We start from the raw sequence: 23,101 nt of genomic DNA, 5'->3' as shown, positions 1-23,101 counted from the left end.
TAGGAATGCGTACACTATTAAATTTTCGTCCTTCTACTTTGGTTGTTCATTTCCCATTTATTTTCCAACTTTGCAACCATAAGAAGACAAAATCACCGACACAATTATTGAAGTTCCACCCCAACGGTGGTCCTTTATCAAAAGTTCTACCGCGACGTGAAGGAATATTGGCTTGGTACTTGAACCTGAGTAAGACGAATCTAGACATGTAAGAAGGTTAAATTAATTTTTTTTTTTTTTTTTCCGTTCATGGAGTATCGACCGCCGATAGCGGTGATTAATTTTCTCGCTACGTTGGAGACACCTCAAAGAGTGGGATAGTTAATCTCAAGATTTAACGCGACTGCATACACAAGGCAAGATTCGAACCCCTGACCTTACTTAAGCGTGGATCAAACCTTACTACTAAACTACACGCTTGAGGTTAGCTAAATTAATCTATATATAACTTCAGAAAAAATTTACTTTATAAAATAATTTTTCTAGTTTTAAGCATAAGAAAAAAATATTTAATTTATCAAGATAATAAAAACGTTTAAATTAGTTAATTATAATTAATAATATTATAATTTAAAAATTTATTAAAAAAATACGAATAAATTTAAATTATGTATGTGGTAGTTATATATAATTAATAGTACTACTCAAAATTATAAGAATGATTTTTCTGATCAATAAGCATAACCAATAATTTTAGTTGTCCAATAAATATATATTCTTTCATAAAAAATAGTATATTAACAGATTTATAATAAATTCAGGATATAAAAAAATTATTAACCGATACATTTGAAAGTGGACGTATGTTTTTTTTTTAATTATTTATTTATATATATATTTACATTTAAGATGAAAATAATACTCTCATATTTTTTATGTATAGAAATGGGAGTTGTAATTTTTTAGAATTAAGTTAGATATAAAATTACACATTGTTAAGACAGTATAATTTTATTTTATTTTTGTAATTAAGATATTTTCATAAAGTATCTACTTATAATGGTGACTAATTTTTATTAAAGATGATAGATACAAAATAAATATATTTTTTCAATATAATTTATTTCATATAAACTTTAAACTTCTAATTTAGCTAAAACAAAAGTAAACGCAATACTCGTTTGAATCGATATTGGTAGTATCAAAACTTATCTTGTTAATCGTAGTTAAGAGACAGAAGTGACTCTAAAGGGGCCACTCCGACACTGGCAGATATCATACCTTACAAAGAGATGATTATTACTCGGAATAAGGGACCCAAAACCCACATTATTAAGACCCCTCAAGTAGTATAAAAGGGGAGCATGGGTTGTGTTATTCATCAGCAACTAAACAATGATGAGTAAGATGGTTTCCTTAAGCTCCCTAGTGCTGCTCCTAGCAGCAGTGGCTCTATCCCATCAAGGGCTTGCTGATTATATCAAGCCCCCCGTAGGAAAAACACCCACTCACAAGCCCCCTATTGAGAAGCCTCCTGTGTACAAACCCCCTCTTCAGAAACCACCCATTCACAAACCCCCATATGGGAAACCACCTGTGCATGAGTCTCAATACCAGAAATCACCACTTGAAAAGCCACCACATGTGCAACCACCATTTCAGAAGCCACCACATGGTAAGCCACCTATGCATGAGACTCAATATGATAAGCCACCACACGAGAAACCACCACACCAGAAACCACCATTTGAAAAACCACCACATGAGAAGCCACCATATGGTAAGCCACCTATGCATGAGACTCAATATGAGAAACCACCACATGAGAAACCACCACACGAGAAACCACCATTTGAGAAACCACCACATGAGAAGCCACCATATGGTAAGCCACCAGTGCATGAGGCTCAATTTGTGAAACTATCTGTTCATAAGCCACCAGTTCACAAACCACCACATGGAAAGCCACCTGTGGACGAGTCTCAATATGTGAAACCATCTGTTGATAAGCCACCGTTTCACAAGCCACCACATGGTAAGCCACCTGTTCAGGAGGCACAATATGTGAAACCCCCGGTTCACAAGCCACCAGTGAAGAAGCCACCTCACCCAAAGTACCCTCCAACAAATAACACTCGTTTCTGAACTCTGTTACTAATTATCCGTTAAATAATTAAGAGGTGTAGCTGCTACCATTGCTATGCTTCGAATGCAGTTTATTTTACTAGTTCTGGTAACCTTTACTCTTGGCTTCTTCATTTATTTACAGTGTGCTTTGGCGGCCAAGACAAATGTATCACTAGTGATGCATGTATCATGTACGTAAAACATAAAATAAAAATGTTGCTTTTTTGAACTCCAGATTATGAATAAAAGGACTTTATGATTTAGATATGCAGTCTTTGTTGATATGAGTCATATTATTAGTTAATCCTAATTAAATTACTTCAACATAATATGCTCAACTAAAAGATTCTTGTCGTACCACGAGAGTGCATGGAATTTACCGTGAGGTAGAGACGGAAGAAGAGTAGGTAATGAAATTAACAAAACTGTATGAACCTAAACTAATTAACATGGACTTGCTTCGCTTCAGATTTAACTGGGTGATATCTTCACTTTCAGCATGAGTCCGTTGAGGGATATAAATTCAATGGAAACAAAATTTGGATAAATAAAATATATCTTTTAGATAATTATATATATACACACAAGAAGTAGCACAGATAATCGCTTCATCGTTTCTCCCCCACATCGCTAGTTATTCCTGATTTTGTGTTTGGATGAAGAATAAGGGGAAGAAGAAAGTGGTTGTGACTTGGTGGATTTGTACTTTTATGACTTCGTGAGAAAATGAAATGAATATGGGTTTGTATTTTATTTAAAAAAATTGACACTTGAATACATCCTAAAAAGGTGTCTGGCACCGCTAATGTGCAAACCCACCACCCAACCTGCACTTTCTTCCTGATGTCAGCTACACATTTAATTGATATTTATACTCCAAGGTGCTTCAATTATTTGATAGTTAATTTAGATTAAATTAACATAGTTAACTAATATATAAGTAATATATATTATTTAGATTGCATTTTTATTTTTATTATAATTTTGTTCTAAATTATTCTGTAATATAATGATACAAAATTTTAAAAATTAATGAAAATGCATATAACTTTATAAATAAGATATATAAATAATTATAAAAAAATTATGTTAAGTGTTTATTTATAATAAATTCACATCACAACATCCGTAACCCACATTGTAATAGCTACAGTGTCTACAATTGCAATTGTTAGCACAATTTATAGAAATTACAAAAATTCAATGACTTTCAATCACATACGGTTTTCCTTGGACATTGATTTTATCATGTTATTAAATTCAAAATTATTTATGAGGAAAAAAGTTAAGAACAATGAAAAATAAAGTACAAAAAATATAAAGCTAGCTAACTCTCTCAATTCCGTAATTTCACTGCGTTGTTAAAAACTGTGAAAAAAAAATAAAGAAGAAAGAGATTCATATGTCAATAAGAAAAAATCAAAAATGAATATCACATTAGAAAAATATTGTTTCACTAGTTTGTATAAAGAGTTATTAATTTTCAAATCATGTGAATGAAAAATAAGTTAAGAATATTGTTAAAACAAATTATTTTGTTCTTATATTAGATTCTGATGTTGGATAGAATATTAAAATGAAGACTTATAAATATAAAAAAAAATTAATTGTAGTGAAATTAAATCGTTTGTGACATTAAAAATGACAGTCGGAAAGCTTCTCTGGAATTCTCATATAGAGGTAGAGGTGGATTGAGTAGACTACTAAGTAGTGAGAGATGTAAACACAAAACAAAATAGTAAAATTAACATATAAACAATTATATATTGATGTGATAAAAATTAATATTCCAACGAGTCAGCGTACGCTTACGTTGCTTTGTTTTTATATATTACAAATAGATTTTACCGCGAATTTCAGCACAAGAAAAAAAAAAAGCACATTTGCATTTTGGATAGAAGATAGTGCATGCAATTAGTGAGAGATTGAACTCATAATAACAACCGACAGAAAACGATGAGGGGGTAAAATTCTACCACCCACAAATAGAACATTGATGCTCGTGAGATATATTTTGAAATAGAAAATATAAAAAATGTCATGAGGAAAAAACTTATGATTTTTTGTTTTTTTTTTTTTGAAAAGTCTCCTGCAGTGACTTTTTTTTTTAATATACTATTTTTTATTTAAATAACCTGGACCTATTATTATTTATGTAAATAACCCATTTTTGAGGTCCAAGCATTATTAAAAACCGGTTATTGGGTAACCGATTTTTCAAAGAATTTTTTTAAAAAAATTTCAAATAAATGACAATATTTTTATATTAAATATTAGAAATGGTAAAAACAAAGTATAACATTTGGAAAACATGAAATTACGGAACATGAAATTTTTAAAAAACACACAACATTATCAATTTAAACTTGTTAACTTTAATTTCCTTGACGGTAAGGACATTTTTGCCGAGACAACTAAAAGTATGCTCTCTATAAACTAACACACGTAAAAAGTTCCACAAAAATATTACAAGTTAAATTCTCACACGTAAAAAGTATTCAATTGTTAGGTATTTTGATAATCCATTTTTCTTGAACAAAATTCAGAAATATTAATCCATTTTTCTTTATTAGATATCGACAAAACAATGATATCAAAATAACTTGAGTAATAAATATGAATGGTTAAAGAGAATAAAGAAAAATTTATAATGGCTAAAAAAGTAATAAGTTACAAGATGTTATAGAAATTCATGGATTTGTGATTTAAGTTTTACATTTAACATTGTTATTAGACATTGTTCGGGCCACGGGGTGCACTAGGGTTTTTTCCTAGGTCAAGCCTCAAAGCCAGAACATTCAAAAGTGTAATCTGCCTTCTTAACTCTAGGGTTTTTGGTTTTATAGTTTCTTGTTCACGGGCCTCATGGGTCCCGAGAATATAGGGATCTCTTAAGCCTTTCCAATCTGGACAATACTTGGTGAGTGAAGGTGGGTCTTCGCCATTGCCGAGTATCCAATCGGATAATGGCCGAGTAGGCCTTTATGGGTGAGTGAGGTGGGTATCTGGCCGACGTGGCCCAAATCGGCTATATGCCGATTGACTCTGAGAGGTGGAGTCGGCCAAGGTTACAGTTGGGCGATTGCATGAGGGGAAATCATGTCGTGAATCGGCCTAGGCAGCGCACGGGTTTATAGTTGGCCTCACACGCACCAATCGGTCTATGACCGAGACAGGTCGCACGGGTTTATAGTCGGCCTCACACGCGTAAGAGATACCAATCGGTCTATGACCGAGACGGTCCAGATATCAATATCATTATTTTCAAAAGACTATACTCAAGTTATTTTGATATCATTGTTTTGTAGAATCTTGAATTGATTGAATGGGCTAGTCAGGCATCTCCATCGAGTTATTATAGTTCATTCTTTTAGAAAACGCAAAGGCATAACAATGATATTTTTTTCACCCTTAAACGTTTAAATTGTATGAAATTCCTAATATAGAAGTTGTAGAATTCTATATATCTTAACTTTTCAAGGACACTAAAAACATTCAATTCCACATTTATGAGTCTCAGAAGTGACCTACGCAAGACATATGTCAAAATGGACATAAATTAAAAAAATTAATTAGAATTTAGAATTAAAATAATTAATAGTCTATTAAAACAAATCTCAATCAGTAATTCATCAATTTAAAAAAATTCTAAATGCCAAATAAACTCAATTAATGTACTAAATATGTATTAATTATACACTTTAAATGTCCAATATTCAAAGACACATCTTGTCATTCACTAAAATAATAATATATATACAAAATATAACACACACATATAATAAGCATATCCAATAAGATTATGCTTTATTATGAGATATAAGAGGATATAATAAGTTTTTACTAAAAATAAAAACAATTAATAATTAAAATTAATTATAGATACTTATACTATTAATGTACGTATCCACGACCATAACCCACCAGCGTATATAGACTCTTAAGTAAGAAAATTTTAATATAAAATAGAACATATCTGATCCACACAACCATCATAAATAGATTTTCGATTGTCAGAAAGTATCCAAACAAAGATAAACTAACACACGTAAAAAGTTCCACAAAAATACCAAGTTAAATTCTCACACGTAAAAAGTATTCCATTGTTAGGTATTTTGATAATTTTTATGTTTAAGTTGCAATAAAAAGGATAAGAGGTAAAAATTAATTATTAGCTAATTTAAATGAATAAAGGTAATGTTTTTTTATAATTAAGCTATTTATTGCAATTATCATATCTCCTGATTATTAAAATTACAAATTAAATAACGATTTATAATTTATATAAAATTTTAAAACCGTAAAATTTTAAGTTGTAATTTTTAATAATTTTACCAAATAATAAAAAACGTATAAGCGTGAGTTGATTGAAAGCATATATTTCTCTTTTAAAATAAATATCAAATAGAGACCTTTCGATATCTACTCTTGTTCTTCTCTACCTCACAGTAAATTAATTTGATGAGACTTGGAAAAGAATGTTTTAAGGTGAGCATATTACTTTGCATGCAATGTTATTTTGCACAATAAATAATTTTTCAACATATGATAACTTGAGTAGGAATAGTGTGAAAGGTCATTATGCATGTCTTATATGTGAAGAAAATATAAGTTATACCTAATTGAAATATGGATAAAAGACTGGGTACATTAGGCATCGCAAGTTTCTAGTTCGTAATCATTCATACCGTAGATTGAAGAAAACATTCAATGAATATCAGGAGGATGAAATTGCCTCGACACCGCACAATGGTGAAGAAGTATATCAGCGAGTGAAGAATATTAACATTGTGTTCGAAAAAACGTAAAAAAAGTCAACCAAGAGAAATATCTAGAAGAAACGATCAATATTAATTCTTTAATCTTCTTTATTGGTGCGCATATTACGTTAAAGTATTTTGAAATAATTAATAATATGAATATATGATTGATATGAATGAAGAGCACAGTAGCATGTAAATGATAAGGTTGTTTTATTCATATATAATTAAAATGGAGTAGAAAGCAACATAGAGTCATAGATGGTTTGGGTTTGGAGGTGGTGGACTCCTCGGTGGTGTCTTATGAACTGGTGGCGGCTTGTAGACAGGTGGGTTAACATCTTCTTCAGCTTTGTGATGTGGTGGTGGTGGTGGTGGTGGGCCTGGTGGCCAGATACCACGTGCCTGAGACTCATGCACACGTGCCTCTGTTGGTGGCTTGAGAGAAGCAGATGATGCTTTCTCTTTCTCAACTGCAAGCCCTAGAGTGAGTGCTGCAAGTGCAAAGAGTAAGACTAATAGCAACCTTAAGTTCAAGGAACCCATCTTACTCATCATTCTTAATTTCAACTCATGAATAACACAACCAATATTCCTCCCTTTTTATACTACTCCACTTGAACGCTTTTACTCATACCATATACCTGCATGCATGTCTCAATCCAATTTTCCTTCATGTTCTGCCTCCAACGCTGCTTTGTTTTTTTCAATAATTGTTTTCTATTCGTCATTTTGTCTTCCTTTTGCAAATATGGAAAATGAATTGAAAATCAACAAGTACGAGGACCACTTTCTTTTCTTTCTTTCCTTTTTTCATTTTACAATTTACAGTGAACCCATACCTTCTCTCCTTTCAACATGAGGCTTTAACTTCCTTAAATTTTCCTTTAATTTCCATGGTTTGCCCTTGATACTGATCGATAATGCTTAATGAGATTGAATTATTTAATTCTTTTTACACAATTTGTTAGAAATACAAGATCGGAACAGGCTTAAATAAATCAAATATGGTTATTACATTCACGAATTTTTGCTTAATTTCCTCTTATTTCGGTGTGGTATGCATTACATCCTTGCTTGTCATAATTCCCATATTTGAAATGACTCAAAAGTTGACAACTTTTCTTCTCAAATTAAAGTTTGAGGTCCCCTTGCTTATATATCATGTATATTGAAAATTTGAAAACCTTCCTGTTTTGATGCAGAAATTAATTATGAAGTGTCCATTATAGCAATAACTGCTATAAATTAAAGGGATCCGGTCCCGACTCCCGATGCATGCATTGTACTTTTCTTCATAGCTTCTATTTCTCACTCTAGCAACCCACGTGCCCACTTTCTCAATTCCTCAGTTGTTTCTTCTAAATAAGTTTGTCACAGTCAGCAATCTCCCCACAGTTGGTGTTATTATTAATTAAGTTTATACTGGCTAATTTATTTTATAATAATTATTTAAGGTTATTTACATAAAACAAGAATTCTAAACATAATAAACCTTTCTATTTTCATAGAGTGATTTTAATATTTTTTAATATTTTTTATTATATATTCTTTCATTTTTTATTTTATAATAAATGTATATTAGTTGTGATGTATAAATTAATTAAAATTTCTTTAGATATAAGACTATAATTGATAATTAAAAAAATTAATATTATTTTAAAATTTAAAAATGACAAATAAATAAAAATAAAATTTTACTAAAAATCTGAAAGATAAAAAAAACAAAAAAATATTATGGTTTGAGACAGAAGAGCTTGTAGTACGACTTATTAGTTCTTATGATTGGTGATTTAAAAAATAATGCGGGCAACAATGCTTTGGTATATAGACAAATACAAGGGTTCTGTTTTTTTTTTCTTCAAAAGTTAAAATAGTTTATAAAATATTACACGTTAATATATATATATATATATATATATATATATATATATATATATATATATATATTCAAGTCCCACCAATCCTAGATCATTAAAAAAGGGTCACTTACCATTTATCTACGTACTAAGCTCAATAATATTGGACGTGAGGGGGCTGTATCAGGAAAAATCTAAGTCCCACATCGACTAGAGATTAGGCAATTAAATAGTATATAAGTGGAAAGCAACCCTCACCTTACAAGCCGGTTTTGTAGGGTTTAGTTAGACTTAAATCTACTATTCTAAAATGATATCATAGCTATCCTAGATTCTTAAAAATGAGTCACCCACCATTTATTGATACATGCACTATGGGCATGAAGGGACGTGAGGGGGGTGTATTGGGAAAAACCCAAGTCCCACATCGACTAGAGATTAGGCAATTAAATAGTATATAAGTGGAAAACAACCATCACCTTACAAGCTGGTTTTGTAGGGTTGAGTTAGGCTTAAATTCACTATTCTAAGAATATATATATATATATATATATATATATATATATATGAGGAGGGATCCATTTAATACTTACCACATTTAATAACTCATGTTTTACATCAAATTTCAATGGTCTAGCCATTGAATTTAAAGTTCTTAAAAAATAGATCAAATATGTAAATTTTTAAAAAATTTAAAAATCATTTGATACTTCATTTCATTAATTCAAATTGAGAGATAATCATAAAATCATTTTATACATTAATTTGAATTTATGAAACGAAGTATTAAATGATTTTCAAAATTTTTAAAAAAATTTAAAATTTGATCTATGCATTAAGAATTTTAAATTCAACGGTTGGATCGTTAAAATTTAATATAGAATATAAGTTATTAAACGGAATAAATCTAAGTAGACTTACTATTAGTGTAAACGGATATATATATATATATATATATATATATATATATATATATATATATATAATCCAAAGTTAGTTGGTTGCTTTCTAAGGTTGATGTTAAAAATACTTTTGACAAAATTAATATTGAGGAGTTCCAAGGGATCACTCTTCCGGATTTGGTTTTCCGATCATCCTCGTATTCATTGCAGTTGATCATGCATTGAATTTGCTCCTATGTGTGAAATGACTCAAAAGTTGACCATTTTTATCCTTTATTAAAATTTTGAGGCAAGGGCATTTGCCTATTCCGACGAAGTTATCCTCTTATACAAATTAACATTCCCTTACTCAAGTTTATAATTGGTTGTCTGGTTTGAAAGTTAATTTTGAGAAGCGTAGAAGGTGGTCTAACTACAAAATAAATGCTTATAATAATATTCCTTTGCTTAATTAGTAACCTTAATTACTTCGGATTTCTTGTTCCTTTGGTAGAAAATAGCTAATTTTTCCATCTAGTTAAAATGCTTTTGAAACATTTTTGTAAAGGGAAAGTCATCAAAATACACGTGGAAAGATCATAACACTACACAAAAGATATCTACCTATATAAGATATCTACCTATATATTGTTGGTTACATGGCCGATGTCTCATATACTGTATACGTATAAGTTCCTCAAGATATAACATGATTGTCTTAGTAAAGATGAGGAGCAGAATAAGCAAGAATTATAAGTAAGAAAAACCTACAAAGAGAGAAGAGAGCTTGTGTATGAGAGAGTGTTTAAAAATTGAGGCACAGACCTCTATTGAAAGGCTTGAGGAGCTCGAGAGAAGCTCATAGATTGTACAAAAAAAAAATAAGGAGAAAATTCATATATACTTATCAAAAAATGAAATTTTTTTAGTATCAAATATTTTATCTTAATAGATCTAGTCAACAACAAACAAAGATGACGAAATCAGATAAAAAATTAAGATCAAGTCAACATTTAAAAACATAACAGTAAAACGATCATTATTTGGATAAGCCTCATTTAAATAAAATAATTTATATAATTGAAAATAAAAGTATTTTCAAATCCCATAATTACATAAGTAAGAGGGAGGCAAATCAATGAATTTATTAGATCTAAACAATGAGAGACTTCTTTTGAAATACTCTCATATATATATATATATGTGTATGTTTGTATGTATATATGTATGTATGTATATACTTGACCGATGGTACTTCGATAAATTTGTTGCTCCTCTTATGGCTTATGTACCTGTTGAAAGAGAAAGTGGGGTACCTACAAAAAAGTACTTCAACTCCCAAATCAATCTTTGAGAATGGAGAGATCAATGCTAATCAATTTTAGTAATTATGAAAATGTATCTTTTTTGTCTTTAATCATCTTTATTTATACTAATTTTAATGAGTTTAGACCCACAAACAGGTTCATGAAAAGATCCATTAGTGTTAACATTTGTAATATCGAGTAACGCAAGTCTTTGTTATTATGAGCCAAGGACTTCTCGACTTAACCCTTGCGTATAATTATGCCAAGAAGTTTTCAGATTTCTCTTTCTAGTGTGTGTTAGTATTTGTACCAAGATATGGGACCCATTAGGGTTTACAAACAACTTGTTTTATTCATAATGTTCTTTCGACATTAATTATATATATATATATATATATATATATATATATCAGCTTTGGAAACATTTCATTTACATTGTCAATATTAAATTATATTCGGCTTTACACCATTGTCATCAAGATATTTATATAGAATAATTAATGATAATGTCAGAATGACAAGTTGATTTTTATTTATAAAAATTGCAATGATGGCCTCTGGTTTAGCCGGAATGTAGTTTGTCCTATAATCAATAATGGTGGCCTTTGGGTTAGAGATGTTAGCCTTAATTGGTTTGGAGGTTGAAGGAGATCAGCATCTCTAGGTGAAAATCTTTTCCCATAAAAACTTGGGTGGTTCTAATATTAACCATGCATGAAAACGGGCTTCAATACATACGAGGGGCAATTTTCTAAATTTTTTCTGAAATGGATAACTTTAGGAAAAAAAATTCTAAGAATGGGTAAGTGGTGATTAAAAAATACGACTTTTAAATAAAAGTCATATTTTGTGTGCAAATTGAAATTTTTTCTTTTTTACTTTAAAATAATATATATTTTACATAAAATTAAAAAAATGTTTTAAAACATGACTTTGTTTATTTAAAAAAAAATAGAGATTATGTTTATGAAACACTACTATCATTTTATAAACATGACTTATCTTATTTTTAAAAAAAAATCTAAAATTTACCCATTTTTAAAGATTAAAAAAAAAAACCTAGTAACTCAAAAAAGCCTTCAATTCGCGCATATGATGCGTATCAGCATTGTCCATAACATAATATTAAATCAGTTATTGAATTTAATTTAGCTCATAGATTAGCGCCCGACCTTTTCTATATAATGTACATGTAGAAAAGTTTAAAATTAATAACTTGTTCCTACTATAGGCTCATCATAGTAGTATTTATCTATATTATTAATAAAAAGAGATTATTTTATTTAATGAATATATTTATTTGAATAATTTTGTCTTTATATATAATTACATTTCTTAAATTATTCTCTCTCTTTTTTTTTATAATATTTTTCAAAAACAAACTTTCATTATTACAATTATTTAAAAATTGTTTGGATTTTTTAATTTGAAATGAGAATATAATTTTAGGACTTTTTTCTCTCGACTTGCGGTGTTTCCAAGTATCTCCTCCCCTCTTCACCCAAGCCTCCTAATGGTAGGTGGATGGGTCCTTAGACACTCTCCTTCAAGGATAAGGTGCTTTTGGACAAGGATCTCGTTTTCAAGTGAGATAAAGTTGACCTCATTAAAAAAAGTTTTTTTTTGTATTGAGTATGAAGATGATAACAAGTTGAAACCTTATTGTTTCATCAAGGATTCAGTGGGTGGAGAACAACACTCCCCATGGCACGACGCTATTATTGTCAAGTTGTTGGGCAAAACCAAAACCATTGGCTTTGTTACCATGCATGAGAAGTTGAAGACCTTGTGGAAGCCAGCGAGGAGTTTTAACCTTTTGGATATTTAATTGGCTATTGCTTTTACATGGTCAAGTTTGATCTCCCTACGAATAGAGAGAAGGCGATAACAGAAGGGCCCTAGCTAATCTTTTTATCACTACTTGCAGTTCACGAATGAATACTTGATTTTGTTACGTCAAAGGTTAAAATTGACAAAACTCTTGTTTGTATATGCTTTCCTTGCTTAGATATGGAGTATTATGAGGATAATGTGTTGTTGGCCTTGGCTACAAGAGTGGGAAAACCTCTAAAAGTGGATTTGACTTAAATGCCTCTAGAGGGCAATTTGGTAGAGTATGTGTTGAAGTTGATCTAGACCAACAAATAGTAGGGAGAGTGTGGTTCAGAGACACTTGGTTCAAAATTGAGTACGAAGGGTTGCACCTCCCTTGCGCTGGTTGTGGGGGTTATGGTCACGTCACGCGATCTTGCCCTTATAGGTTGAAACCATTGGTGGTGGTTAAGTAATCTCCCACAACGACTAATATGAACCTTGTAGGATCAAAATTTCAGCATCTTAGAACAAGAATTTCTTTAAACAATTTTATAATAAAATAAAGGAATTAGAAAGAAAAAATTTGAATTGTGGTAAGAAACGGAATAACAATGCCACAATCTTTAAAGATTGATAAGTTAAGAAAGATTCATCACTTTGAATTAGAAAATTTAAGGATAAAAATAAAAAATAGTTCCTAAGAACCTAAAGAGAGAAAAACCTTTCAATTAAAAAAATATCCAAAATTTGATTAATTCAATCTCCGTTGAAATCTTACAAAAAATTCTTATTTATAAGTTTAGATGGACAACAAGATATAAATTCTCACTAAGACTTCATTTAGAAATAAATTCCCACTAATTCTCAATAACACTTAATTTCTACTAGAAGTGACTCCCCGCTATTTCCCTAACTATCATTATGATTTAGGAAGCCTAAAAACACTAAAAACTAACCTAAACAATATTAAAAGACAAATGAATTATTTGAATAAAAGAAATATAAAAATTACATTAATAATCAAGAAAACAGATTAAGAAACTATTTAGCCCAAAAATCTAATCAAACTACAATCCATCAATGCTTCTTCTTAATCATGTGAATTTGGACTTGTCATGTTATCTTCAAATTGGACTCAAATCTTCATCAACATGTAGAAAATCACTAGTGCAAAAACATGTTTTTACGTCACCTAAATTACGTCGGAAAGAGGAACAACCGACGTTATAAAAACGCGATGGCAGAACGGTAAATATATGAAAGCTAATTTACGTCGGACCCACACCTGTCCGACGTAAATTAGTTCTCTATTAGGGTTGTTATATTTATTCTCTGTCTATTCCATCCAGTGCCCGCACTGCGTCATAAAATCTTCGTCTTCGATCTCGAATTTTCGGAATCTACAAAAACATTCTAGGAGAGGGCTCGTAATGATCTTCTCAAAGATCACAAGGTGCTGAAGTGGCAGGCTGGATAGGGGGGAGGACCCGTAGGTTTTTGTGAAAGGCTCATACTCCCGTGCACCCCTTCTACTCTAAGTTACGAAAGCCTCTAAGTTCTTCTACGTACTCTAAGTCTCGAAGCTCCTTGTTTGCACACATTACTCTAAGTCTAAGTCCTGTAAGAGTCTGCACTGAGGTAAGTTTCGTCTACCCATTATTTTGTTTATTTTTTGTTTCATCTTCATCTAGAACGGGCCGTTCTGCAAGCAGAGCAGGCCGTTCTGCTTCATTTTTTAGTTTGTTAAATTTTAATTGGGATGTGCAGGGCATCAGATTTTCCTAGGCATTATGATGGTGCGTGCCTTCAGATGAGAATGACATACAGTCCAGCTGCACACTTTTTTCTCTTTTTGGTGCAATGGACAGATTATCATCGACTTGCTGGAGCCTTGAAATGAGTGGCTTGAAACTTGGACAAGATGAAGGATTTGCTTCATGTTGTAGGTCTATGTGGATGGGACAACCACCATGTCTACACATGAAAGAAAAGTAAGTACCCTTTTTACGTCGGGCTAGCCTAAGAACCGACGTAAATTTACGTCGTCCATTTATAGGCGACGTAAATTTACGTCTCCCGTATTAACGTCGGCTGCGATTCCGATGTAAAAAGCTGAAAATACCCGACGTAAAAAGGGTATTTTGTACTGGTGAATAATACTAGACGATATATCTCCATGGGCCTTGTCATGCAAATTAATTCATCTTTTTTATTCCTCAAATTCTTCCAAATGCAACCTTTGGTAGATTTCATCATTTCCTCTTCTAGTAAGAAATTCATCCTCGAATTTGACACTTTATTATTTATGTGAAAGAAAACACAAGTATTAGTTTTAGTGAAAACTAAAAATCCTACTTTTAAGGAGACTTGAATCCTTTACAAAAGGTAAATCTCTTATTATTTATGATTTACATATCCATCCTCCTAGATCAAACATAAGCACAAGGAAACCACCAAACAATACTAAAAGAAAATTCATCCCATTCTTGGATCTTGAGCAATTAAACATAAATTTCATAGCAAAGTCAATCCAATGAGAAGTAAAATCAATTAAAGAAATTCTAAAACTATGAACTAAAAATTTAAATTTATCCTTTTGATGCATATTCCATCTTTCACTAAACTTAACCACATCATGCCTTATGTGATTCTCAAAAAATATCCATGTCTTATTAAATTTTCTCCGTGAATTTCTCTAATTAATAGATCATGTAGTCCATATTTATGCACACAAAATGTCATATTTTGACACAATGTCCCTTTATTAAAGAATCCATCATGATCACTTTCTTTACGGATAGTAAAACACATGGAAAAAGTCTCATGGTAATCATACAAGCCTAAATGATGTTCATTATTCAAAAAAATCAAGGACTTTGCACCATCACCTAAAATAATATAATTTAAACCAAAAGCAACATGCAATTCACAAGATTTTTGGATTAACACATGATTCACATCAATTAAATCGCAAAGTTAGAGATGGTGTAATCCAAAATTTTCTTCCCTCTTTGGTTGCATTGGTCCACATGTGCCTCCACTTTTTCTCCAAATTGTCTTGCCCATTGATCCTTGATATACAATTCTAAATCAAGCATCAAAACAAATGAAGTTCCATAGTTAGGTGTACAATCAAATTCAAAAGAAGAAATGAACTCATTCAAATTAGAAGAAGGAATTAGAGTTTTGTGTTTCTCCTTTGGAAGATCTTATCCACTTTCACATTTAATCAAAGAATTAGAATGTGAGGCTTGACATTTCACCTTAGGAAGCTTTTCTTCAATATCCTTCACAAGAGAATCATTAGAATAAAATAAAGGCTTAGAATAATCACAAGAAAACTCATTTTTCTCTTTATATTTTGCTCTTTGTTTTTCACTCTCTTTTTCAATTAATTTCTTTTCTCTCATCTTTTTTCTTGTAACTCCTTTTCTTTTTCGCTCATTTCTTTCTCTTTTATCTCTTTTTCTTTCACCTCTTTTCTCTCTTTTCTATTTTCGTTCTCAACTTAATTGCTTCCTTTGGTGAAAGTAGAACAAATTTTATCTTATGACCTTTATGTATAAGAGAAATCTTATTATCATTTTCATGGTGTTTCACATTTCTTTCAACTTGTCGTGGTGTACCCAACAAAATATGTCATGCTTCTATGGGAGCTACAACATCACACAACACAAGATGGTAAAGCTCACTAAAACTTGTTGGTCTACAAGCAAATCACCTTCTGCACATAACCATTTCAAGGAATAAGGTTTAGGGTGTGGGGTGGTTTCATGGTTAAGTTTGCTAACCAACCTAGAGCTATCCATATTAGTATAATATTACCTCCATTAATAATCAAAGAACACATATTCCCTAGAACAAGACATCTAGTTTGAAATATGCTCTCCTTCATTTGAACCTCTTCCCCATCCTTATGTTGGATACCTAACAACCTTCTACACATCATCATCTCCCTCTCTAGAGGTTTGGTACCATATCCACTATCATTAAAACTAGAGGTATTGGATGAGTTACTTAAACATAACTTATTAGTGACAACTCCATTGTCCCCAATGACCATGGTTTTCTTGTTTAGACAATGTAATGAAATATGGCCTTTACCTAAGCATTTAAAACATTTAATTGAATGACTATTAGAAGTAGAAGAAATACTAAGGTTAGGAACTTGTTTACCATTTGGAGACTTTGAATCTTGTTGCTTAGTTAAGAAAAATCCCTCTTTGTTAGATTTTTCCTTATCACTAGAAGAATCATATTGATAGGTCTTTTATAGGAATGCTTCCTTTCAAGTTATCTTTTTATAGGAATCCCACTTGGTGCACTGCTGGAAACCTACTTCCTAAGGACCCCTTTGGAATAGATGAGACTTAGAAAAGTGAAGGATGATAAAGTTAATTTAAAAAATTATAGGGTACTTACCTTGTTTTGTAGGGTACCTACCTTTGGAGGCCTACCCTACCTTAGAGGATGGATTGAAAAATTATATACCTATATTTTTTTTTCATATTTGTCAAGTGAAACCTCACTTGACAAATATGAAGACCACATTACCAATATCAACTTTTTTTAGTTTTTGTAATACCTATTAGTGTGATTTGTGTGTGTGTGTATCTTGCACTTTGGTTACTTTAAAAAAACACATACAAGGTAATGGTTTTGAGTATAGGTCGACAAATTGTAAACTTGAATGACTGCAAGTTCAAGCTCTATCTTCCTCATACACAACCTTGTCTACCTAACCAATTATTGCATGATGCTCAATCCGAATAAGAAACACAACCACAAAAATAGTAAGGAGAGTGAGCATATATATCAAGCATGTATAACACATAAGCAACATGGATAGTATCCAAACATACACCACACCATTCAAGCCAACTCAAAATTTTCAATAATAATACTCAATAGCATATTTAATAAGTTAATCTTATAACCATCCACATTCACTATTCAATGAATCATGCATTCTTACTTCTACATGCGCATGTGGTACCGATCTCCAACATAATCAAAGGCGCTCCAAATACAAGGCAGGCTATGGATTGGATCACCACACACTAGGTGACCCTCTCAATCCAACCTTAACTAGGAGACAATCTATTCGGATCTAGTTGAGGCATTATAGTTGGTCGTGTTCACCTCTCATACTCATTAGAGGTTGCCTACCATAACATCCACGAGGCCAATGTAAAGACCATAAAGACCGTCTACATAGATTTATACCAATTCCAAGGAAATTATGCATGAATGCATGAACTCTCACACCACATCATCACACACAACAATTAATACAAAATCTTGTCACTATCATTATTAGTTTGCTATGCCTCCCTATTTGGACTTCCTTACAAAACTAAGCCTCTACCTGAATTTTCTCATCTCATCACCAACATCACCTACTTACTCTTAATATTTCATCTTATTCATCCTATCCACCTCTCCTTTATAGATTCTACTTTTGTGGTATAAGAAGTTTGATGATTTTCTATTAAACTTGGTTTTTTTGAGAGTCAACTATGTCAACTGCATTTATATATTGAAAAGAGGAGAAAAATGTGATCTTTTCTTGTCGTTATACATGGATGATATTCTTCTAGCAAGCTCTAGCAAGGATGAGATTTTTATAATCAAGGGGAAATTAAATTTTGAGTTTAAGATGAAAGATATCGATGTTGTTAAAAGGATACTTGGGATGTATATTGTGAGAAACAAGTCAGAGGGAGAATTATTTTTATCTCAATATGGGTACATACAAAAGGTAGTGGAGAGGTTTAGGATGCATAAATCTAAACTAGTTAGCACTCCTTTGGGTCATCTCACAAAGCTCTCTATCGCAAAAGCTCCTAGCACCAAAAAGGAAAAAGGGGAGATGTGTTTCATTCCATATATAAGTGGAGTAGGGAGTATCATGTATGGCATGGTTTGTAGCATACCTGATTTGGCTTATGCTATTAACATTGTTAGTTAATTGTTATTATGGGGTATGTTGATGCAAACTATGTAGGAAATATGGATACTAGGAAATCTTTATCTGGATACGTGTTCACTTTGTTTGGAAGTGTTGTTAGTTGGAAGGAAAATTTACAACCCGTGGTAGCTTTGTCTACAACACAAGCAAAATACATTGTTCTTACTGAAGGAGTGGAGGAAGCTTTACGATTAAAAGGGATGATTGGTGAATTGGGTATATTACAAAATTGTGTGACAGTTCACTATGATAGCCAAAGTGTTATACACCTTGCAAATCATCAAGTTTATCATGAAAGTACAAAGAACATTGATATAAGGCTTCACTTTATCATATATGTGGTTGAATATGGAGAAATTCATACCAAGAAGATTGCGTCTAAAGACAAGCTTACTTATATGTTTACGAAATCTCTTACGACATCCAAGTTTAATCATTGTGTGGACTTAATCAACTTTGTTTAATGTTCATTTTGAAGTGGGAGAGTAGTATTATTGTGAAAGGGTTCATTTCTAAAGATTTAGAGTCAAAGTAAAGAATTCTTAATTGTTACTCAAAATCTTTTGCATCATTTGTATGTTTTGTAAAGTCTTTCGTCTACATAGTTTTATAGGCTTAGTCTGACTCCATTAGTCTGATGGGTTCAGACTATATATGCAATTTGTCTCCCTTAATCAGATGGGTTTAGTCTGTCTTCATTAGTCTGATGGGTTCAGTCTATTCCATTTTATAAGACTTAGTATTAGTCACTACAAGAAAATTCACTATTACAGACGGCCAGAATTCGTGGGAAATGCCAAAAATTCGTGGGTAATAGTGCATTTCCGACGGATTACCGAGGGACACTAATCCGTCGGTAAATTGCTCGTCTGAAATATTTACCGACAGATTTTTATCCGTGGGTAACTTTCCGACGGATTTTCCCACAGATTTATCCGTGGGTAATTTACCTACGGATTTACCCACGGATATATCCGTGGGAAATTATCCTGAAGGAATTTTTCGTGAAAATTATAATTTTTTTAATTTTAATAGATTTATTAATGTAACAACCCTCATATTTGGCCTCTCAAGGGTTCTATTTCACGATATTTTATTGTTTAGCATGTTTTATCCTTATTTGTGCAATTTCTGGGAAACTTTCCAGAAGGTCACCCATCCCTGTACTACTCCAGGTCAAGCACGCTTAACTGTGAAGTTCTGATGAGTAGGCTACTGAAATGTATATGTATGTTGTCAGTATAACTTGTACAAATTAATTCATTTAAGTCATCCTCAAATATACAATCTCATATTTGTACTATAATAATAATATATAATAATTTTATATTACAAATAATAATAATTAATAATAATAATAATAATATATTTAATTATTATTTATTTATATGTACTTACTTTTATAATTAACATCTACTTATTTTTATTTAAAATTATAATTTAAATTATTTAATTTTATAATTTATAATGATAATATAATTTATAAAATTATAAATATTTATTTATTACATACTTATAAATTAAATTTTAATATTTTAAATAAATTATTAATTAATTTAATATATTTATTTACCTTAAATCAAACATATAAAATTCAAAAAATGTATTTATCCTTGTTTTTTTTTCTCTAATTATCAACTATTAATAAAATACTAACTTAAAATCTTATCTAATTATATATAATATTCTCATATCAAATTTAAAACCAGATATTAGTTATACAAAAATATTAAGATCATATAGTAAATTGTCAATAAGATTTTAGTTAAATAATTTAAAATCATTAATGTTTTAATTATATTATTAATTAGCAAATAATTTATTCAAAAACTAATTAATTTTTTATATTAATTATTAGTAAAATTTAATAACTTTTAATTTAACAATTAATTGGATCGATAAAATTCAACACACGCCATGAGTTATTGAGCGGAATAACTTTACCAAGAGTTATTTTGTAAGTTATCTTTAATCAAACATATAAAATTCAAAAATGTATTTATCCTTGTTTTATTTTTTAATTATCAACCATTAATAAAATACTAACTTAAAATCTTATCTAATAATATCATAATATTTTCATATCAAATTTAAAACTAGTTGTTACATTTTCGACAAATATAAATTTGTCTGAAATATTTCATCAATAATATAACTTTTCCTATAAAAATTTTCTCATTGAAAATATAAATTTTTCGAAAGATTTAATTTTTTTTTATAAGAAATCATCTTCGATTAATATAACATCTTGTATATATGATTTAAGAGTAAAATATTTTTAATTTAACGGTTGAATTTACAAAATTCACATTTAATATAAAGTTATATGTAATCTTGTAATTGATTTTGTCTAAAAAGTAATAGATAATCATACCCTTAACTGATTTTTATTTTATATTTTCTAATTTTATTTGTAATAATATGATTATATATTTAAATAGTTTAATTTTAATAATTTTTTAAGTATATTTTTGTCTTTTCACTTAAAATATTTGAATTTCTATATTTTAATTTGAATTATTTTTTAAGTATATTTTTGTCTTTTTGTCTTAAATTTTTGAATTTCTATATTGTAATTTTAATAATTTTTTATTTCTATTATTTATTAATTCTTTATGTTTTATAACATTATTAAAATTTTATAATTTTAATCTCTATAATTTTATCTTACTTTTTATTTTATAAATATTATTTGGATTATTCATTTTATAATTAAATTAATTTTTTTAAATTTTTTATGAGTTTACATTCTAAGAATGTATTGAAACCCCTCAATCTTTAATTCTACTGATCGTACTATATCTTATTTTTAAATTTGAACTCCTAAACTTTATTTGTTATGTATGACATTTTATTTTGTATGAATGAACTTGTTTTGATTTACATAATTATGATTGATTTAATATCTTTAAATACGATAATTGTTTAATACAATTTTGAATTTAAAAATAATAATTTTTCACAGAATTTCCCACGGATTAGTCCGTGGGAAATTACCCACGGATAAATGCGTGGGAAATCCGTGGAAAATTCTGTGAAAAATTATCTTTTTTTTTAATTCAAATTTGTATTAAATAATTATCCTATTTAAAGATATTAAATCAATCATAGTTATGTAAATCAAAACAAGTTCATTCATACATAACAAATAAAGTTTAGGAGTTCAAATTTAAAAATAACATATAGTACGATCAGTAGAATTATAACATAATATCTAATAATCAGAATATCCATGTTGTTGTTATCTAATAATCAAAGATTGAGGGGTTTCATTACATTCTTAGAATGTAAACTCATAAAAAATTTTAAAAAATTAATTTAATTATAAAATGAATAATCCAAATTATATTTATAAAATAAAAAGTAAGATAAAATTATAGAGATTAAAATTATAAAATTTTAATATTGTTATAAAACATTAAAAAAGAAAATAATTAATAAATAATAGAAATAAAAAATTATTAAAATTAAAATATAGAAATTCAAAAATTTAAGACAAAAAGACAAAAATATACTTAAAAAATAATTCAAATTAAAATATAGAAATACAAATATTTTAAGTGAAAAGACAAAAATATACTTAAAAAATTATTAAAATTAAACTATTTAAATATATAATCATATTATTACAAATAAAATTAGAATATATAAAATAAAAATCAGTTAAGGGTATGATTATCTATTATTTTTTAGAAAAAATCAGTTACAAGATGACGTATATTTCCCTTTATCTATTACTATAGATAATCAAACAACTATATATTTAACTATTTTTCTTCCATTCATTTTCTCTGTCTTTATCTCTACTTTCTATATATAGATTCATTGAAGTTTTAAATACTCATATTTATACTCGTTACTTTGTATTTTACTGATTTACATAAATATAAAATTCAGAAATCAATAAAATGTAAATTTAAGAAATTACTACAACTTAAAGAGATATTTTTAAATCAATCAGTTATTAGGAAAAAAAATAATTATTTAGTGTAATTATTTTAACTTTAATGTTTTAAGTTTTAAATAAAGAAGATTTAATCTAGAAAAAATTTTATTAACCTCTACTTGAAGTTTTTCTCAATAACGTCATACGTATATCTCTTCTCAAATTTTTAAGTGAGTATTAATTTTCTTATTTATTTATTTAAGTGACACATACAACTACTTATATAAGATAATACTATTTATATACTATTAAGAGAAAATAATTTATTAATACAAATATCAATAATTAAATGAGATTTGATCTCTTAGTTCATTATTTCAACTTTTTTGAAATTTATTTTAAATATCATGCACACTGTGATTTAAAAAATATATTAAATTTAAGTAATAATTTAAAAAATGAATTGAAAAAATATTATTTTCAAAATTGAAGATCAATGAAAGTTTTCATGAAAATAACATAGTATTGGATGTAATTTAGAAATATAAATGATAG

General features: G+C 29.4%; 1 protein-coding gene across 1 annotated transcript; it reads left to right on the top strand.

The window, feature by feature from the left end:
• Positions 1 to 1,306: 1,306 nt before the first annotated feature.
• LOC109812955 (uncharacterized) lies at positions 1,307 to 2,332 on the top strand. Its single transcript, XM_020377038.3, has one exon. It carries the CDS (start codon positions 1,336 to 1,338, stop codon positions 2,083 to 2,085), a length of 750 nt encoding a protein of 249 aa, XP_020232627.2. The 5' UTR covers positions 1,307 to 1,335; the 3' UTR covers positions 2,086 to 2,332.
• Positions 2,333 to 23,101: the final 20,769 nt, after the last annotated feature.

Source organism: Cajanus cajan, chromosome 8 (assembly GCF_000230855.2).
Source record: "Cajanus cajan strain Asha chromosome 8, NIPB_CcT2T_4, whole genome shotgun sequence".
NCBI classification, from domain to species: Eukaryota; Viridiplantae; Streptophyta; class Magnoliopsida; order Fabales; family Fabaceae; genus Cajanus; species Cajanus cajan.
Note: the sequence above shows the minus strand (reverse complement) of the source record. Positions and strands in the feature narration are given on the sequence as shown.

Coding starts and splice junctions, on each gene's coding strand:
- LOC109812955 (XM_020377038.3), top strand. CDS start 1,336: ATGATGAGTAAGATGGTTTCCTTAAGCTCCCTAGTGCTGCTCCTAGCA.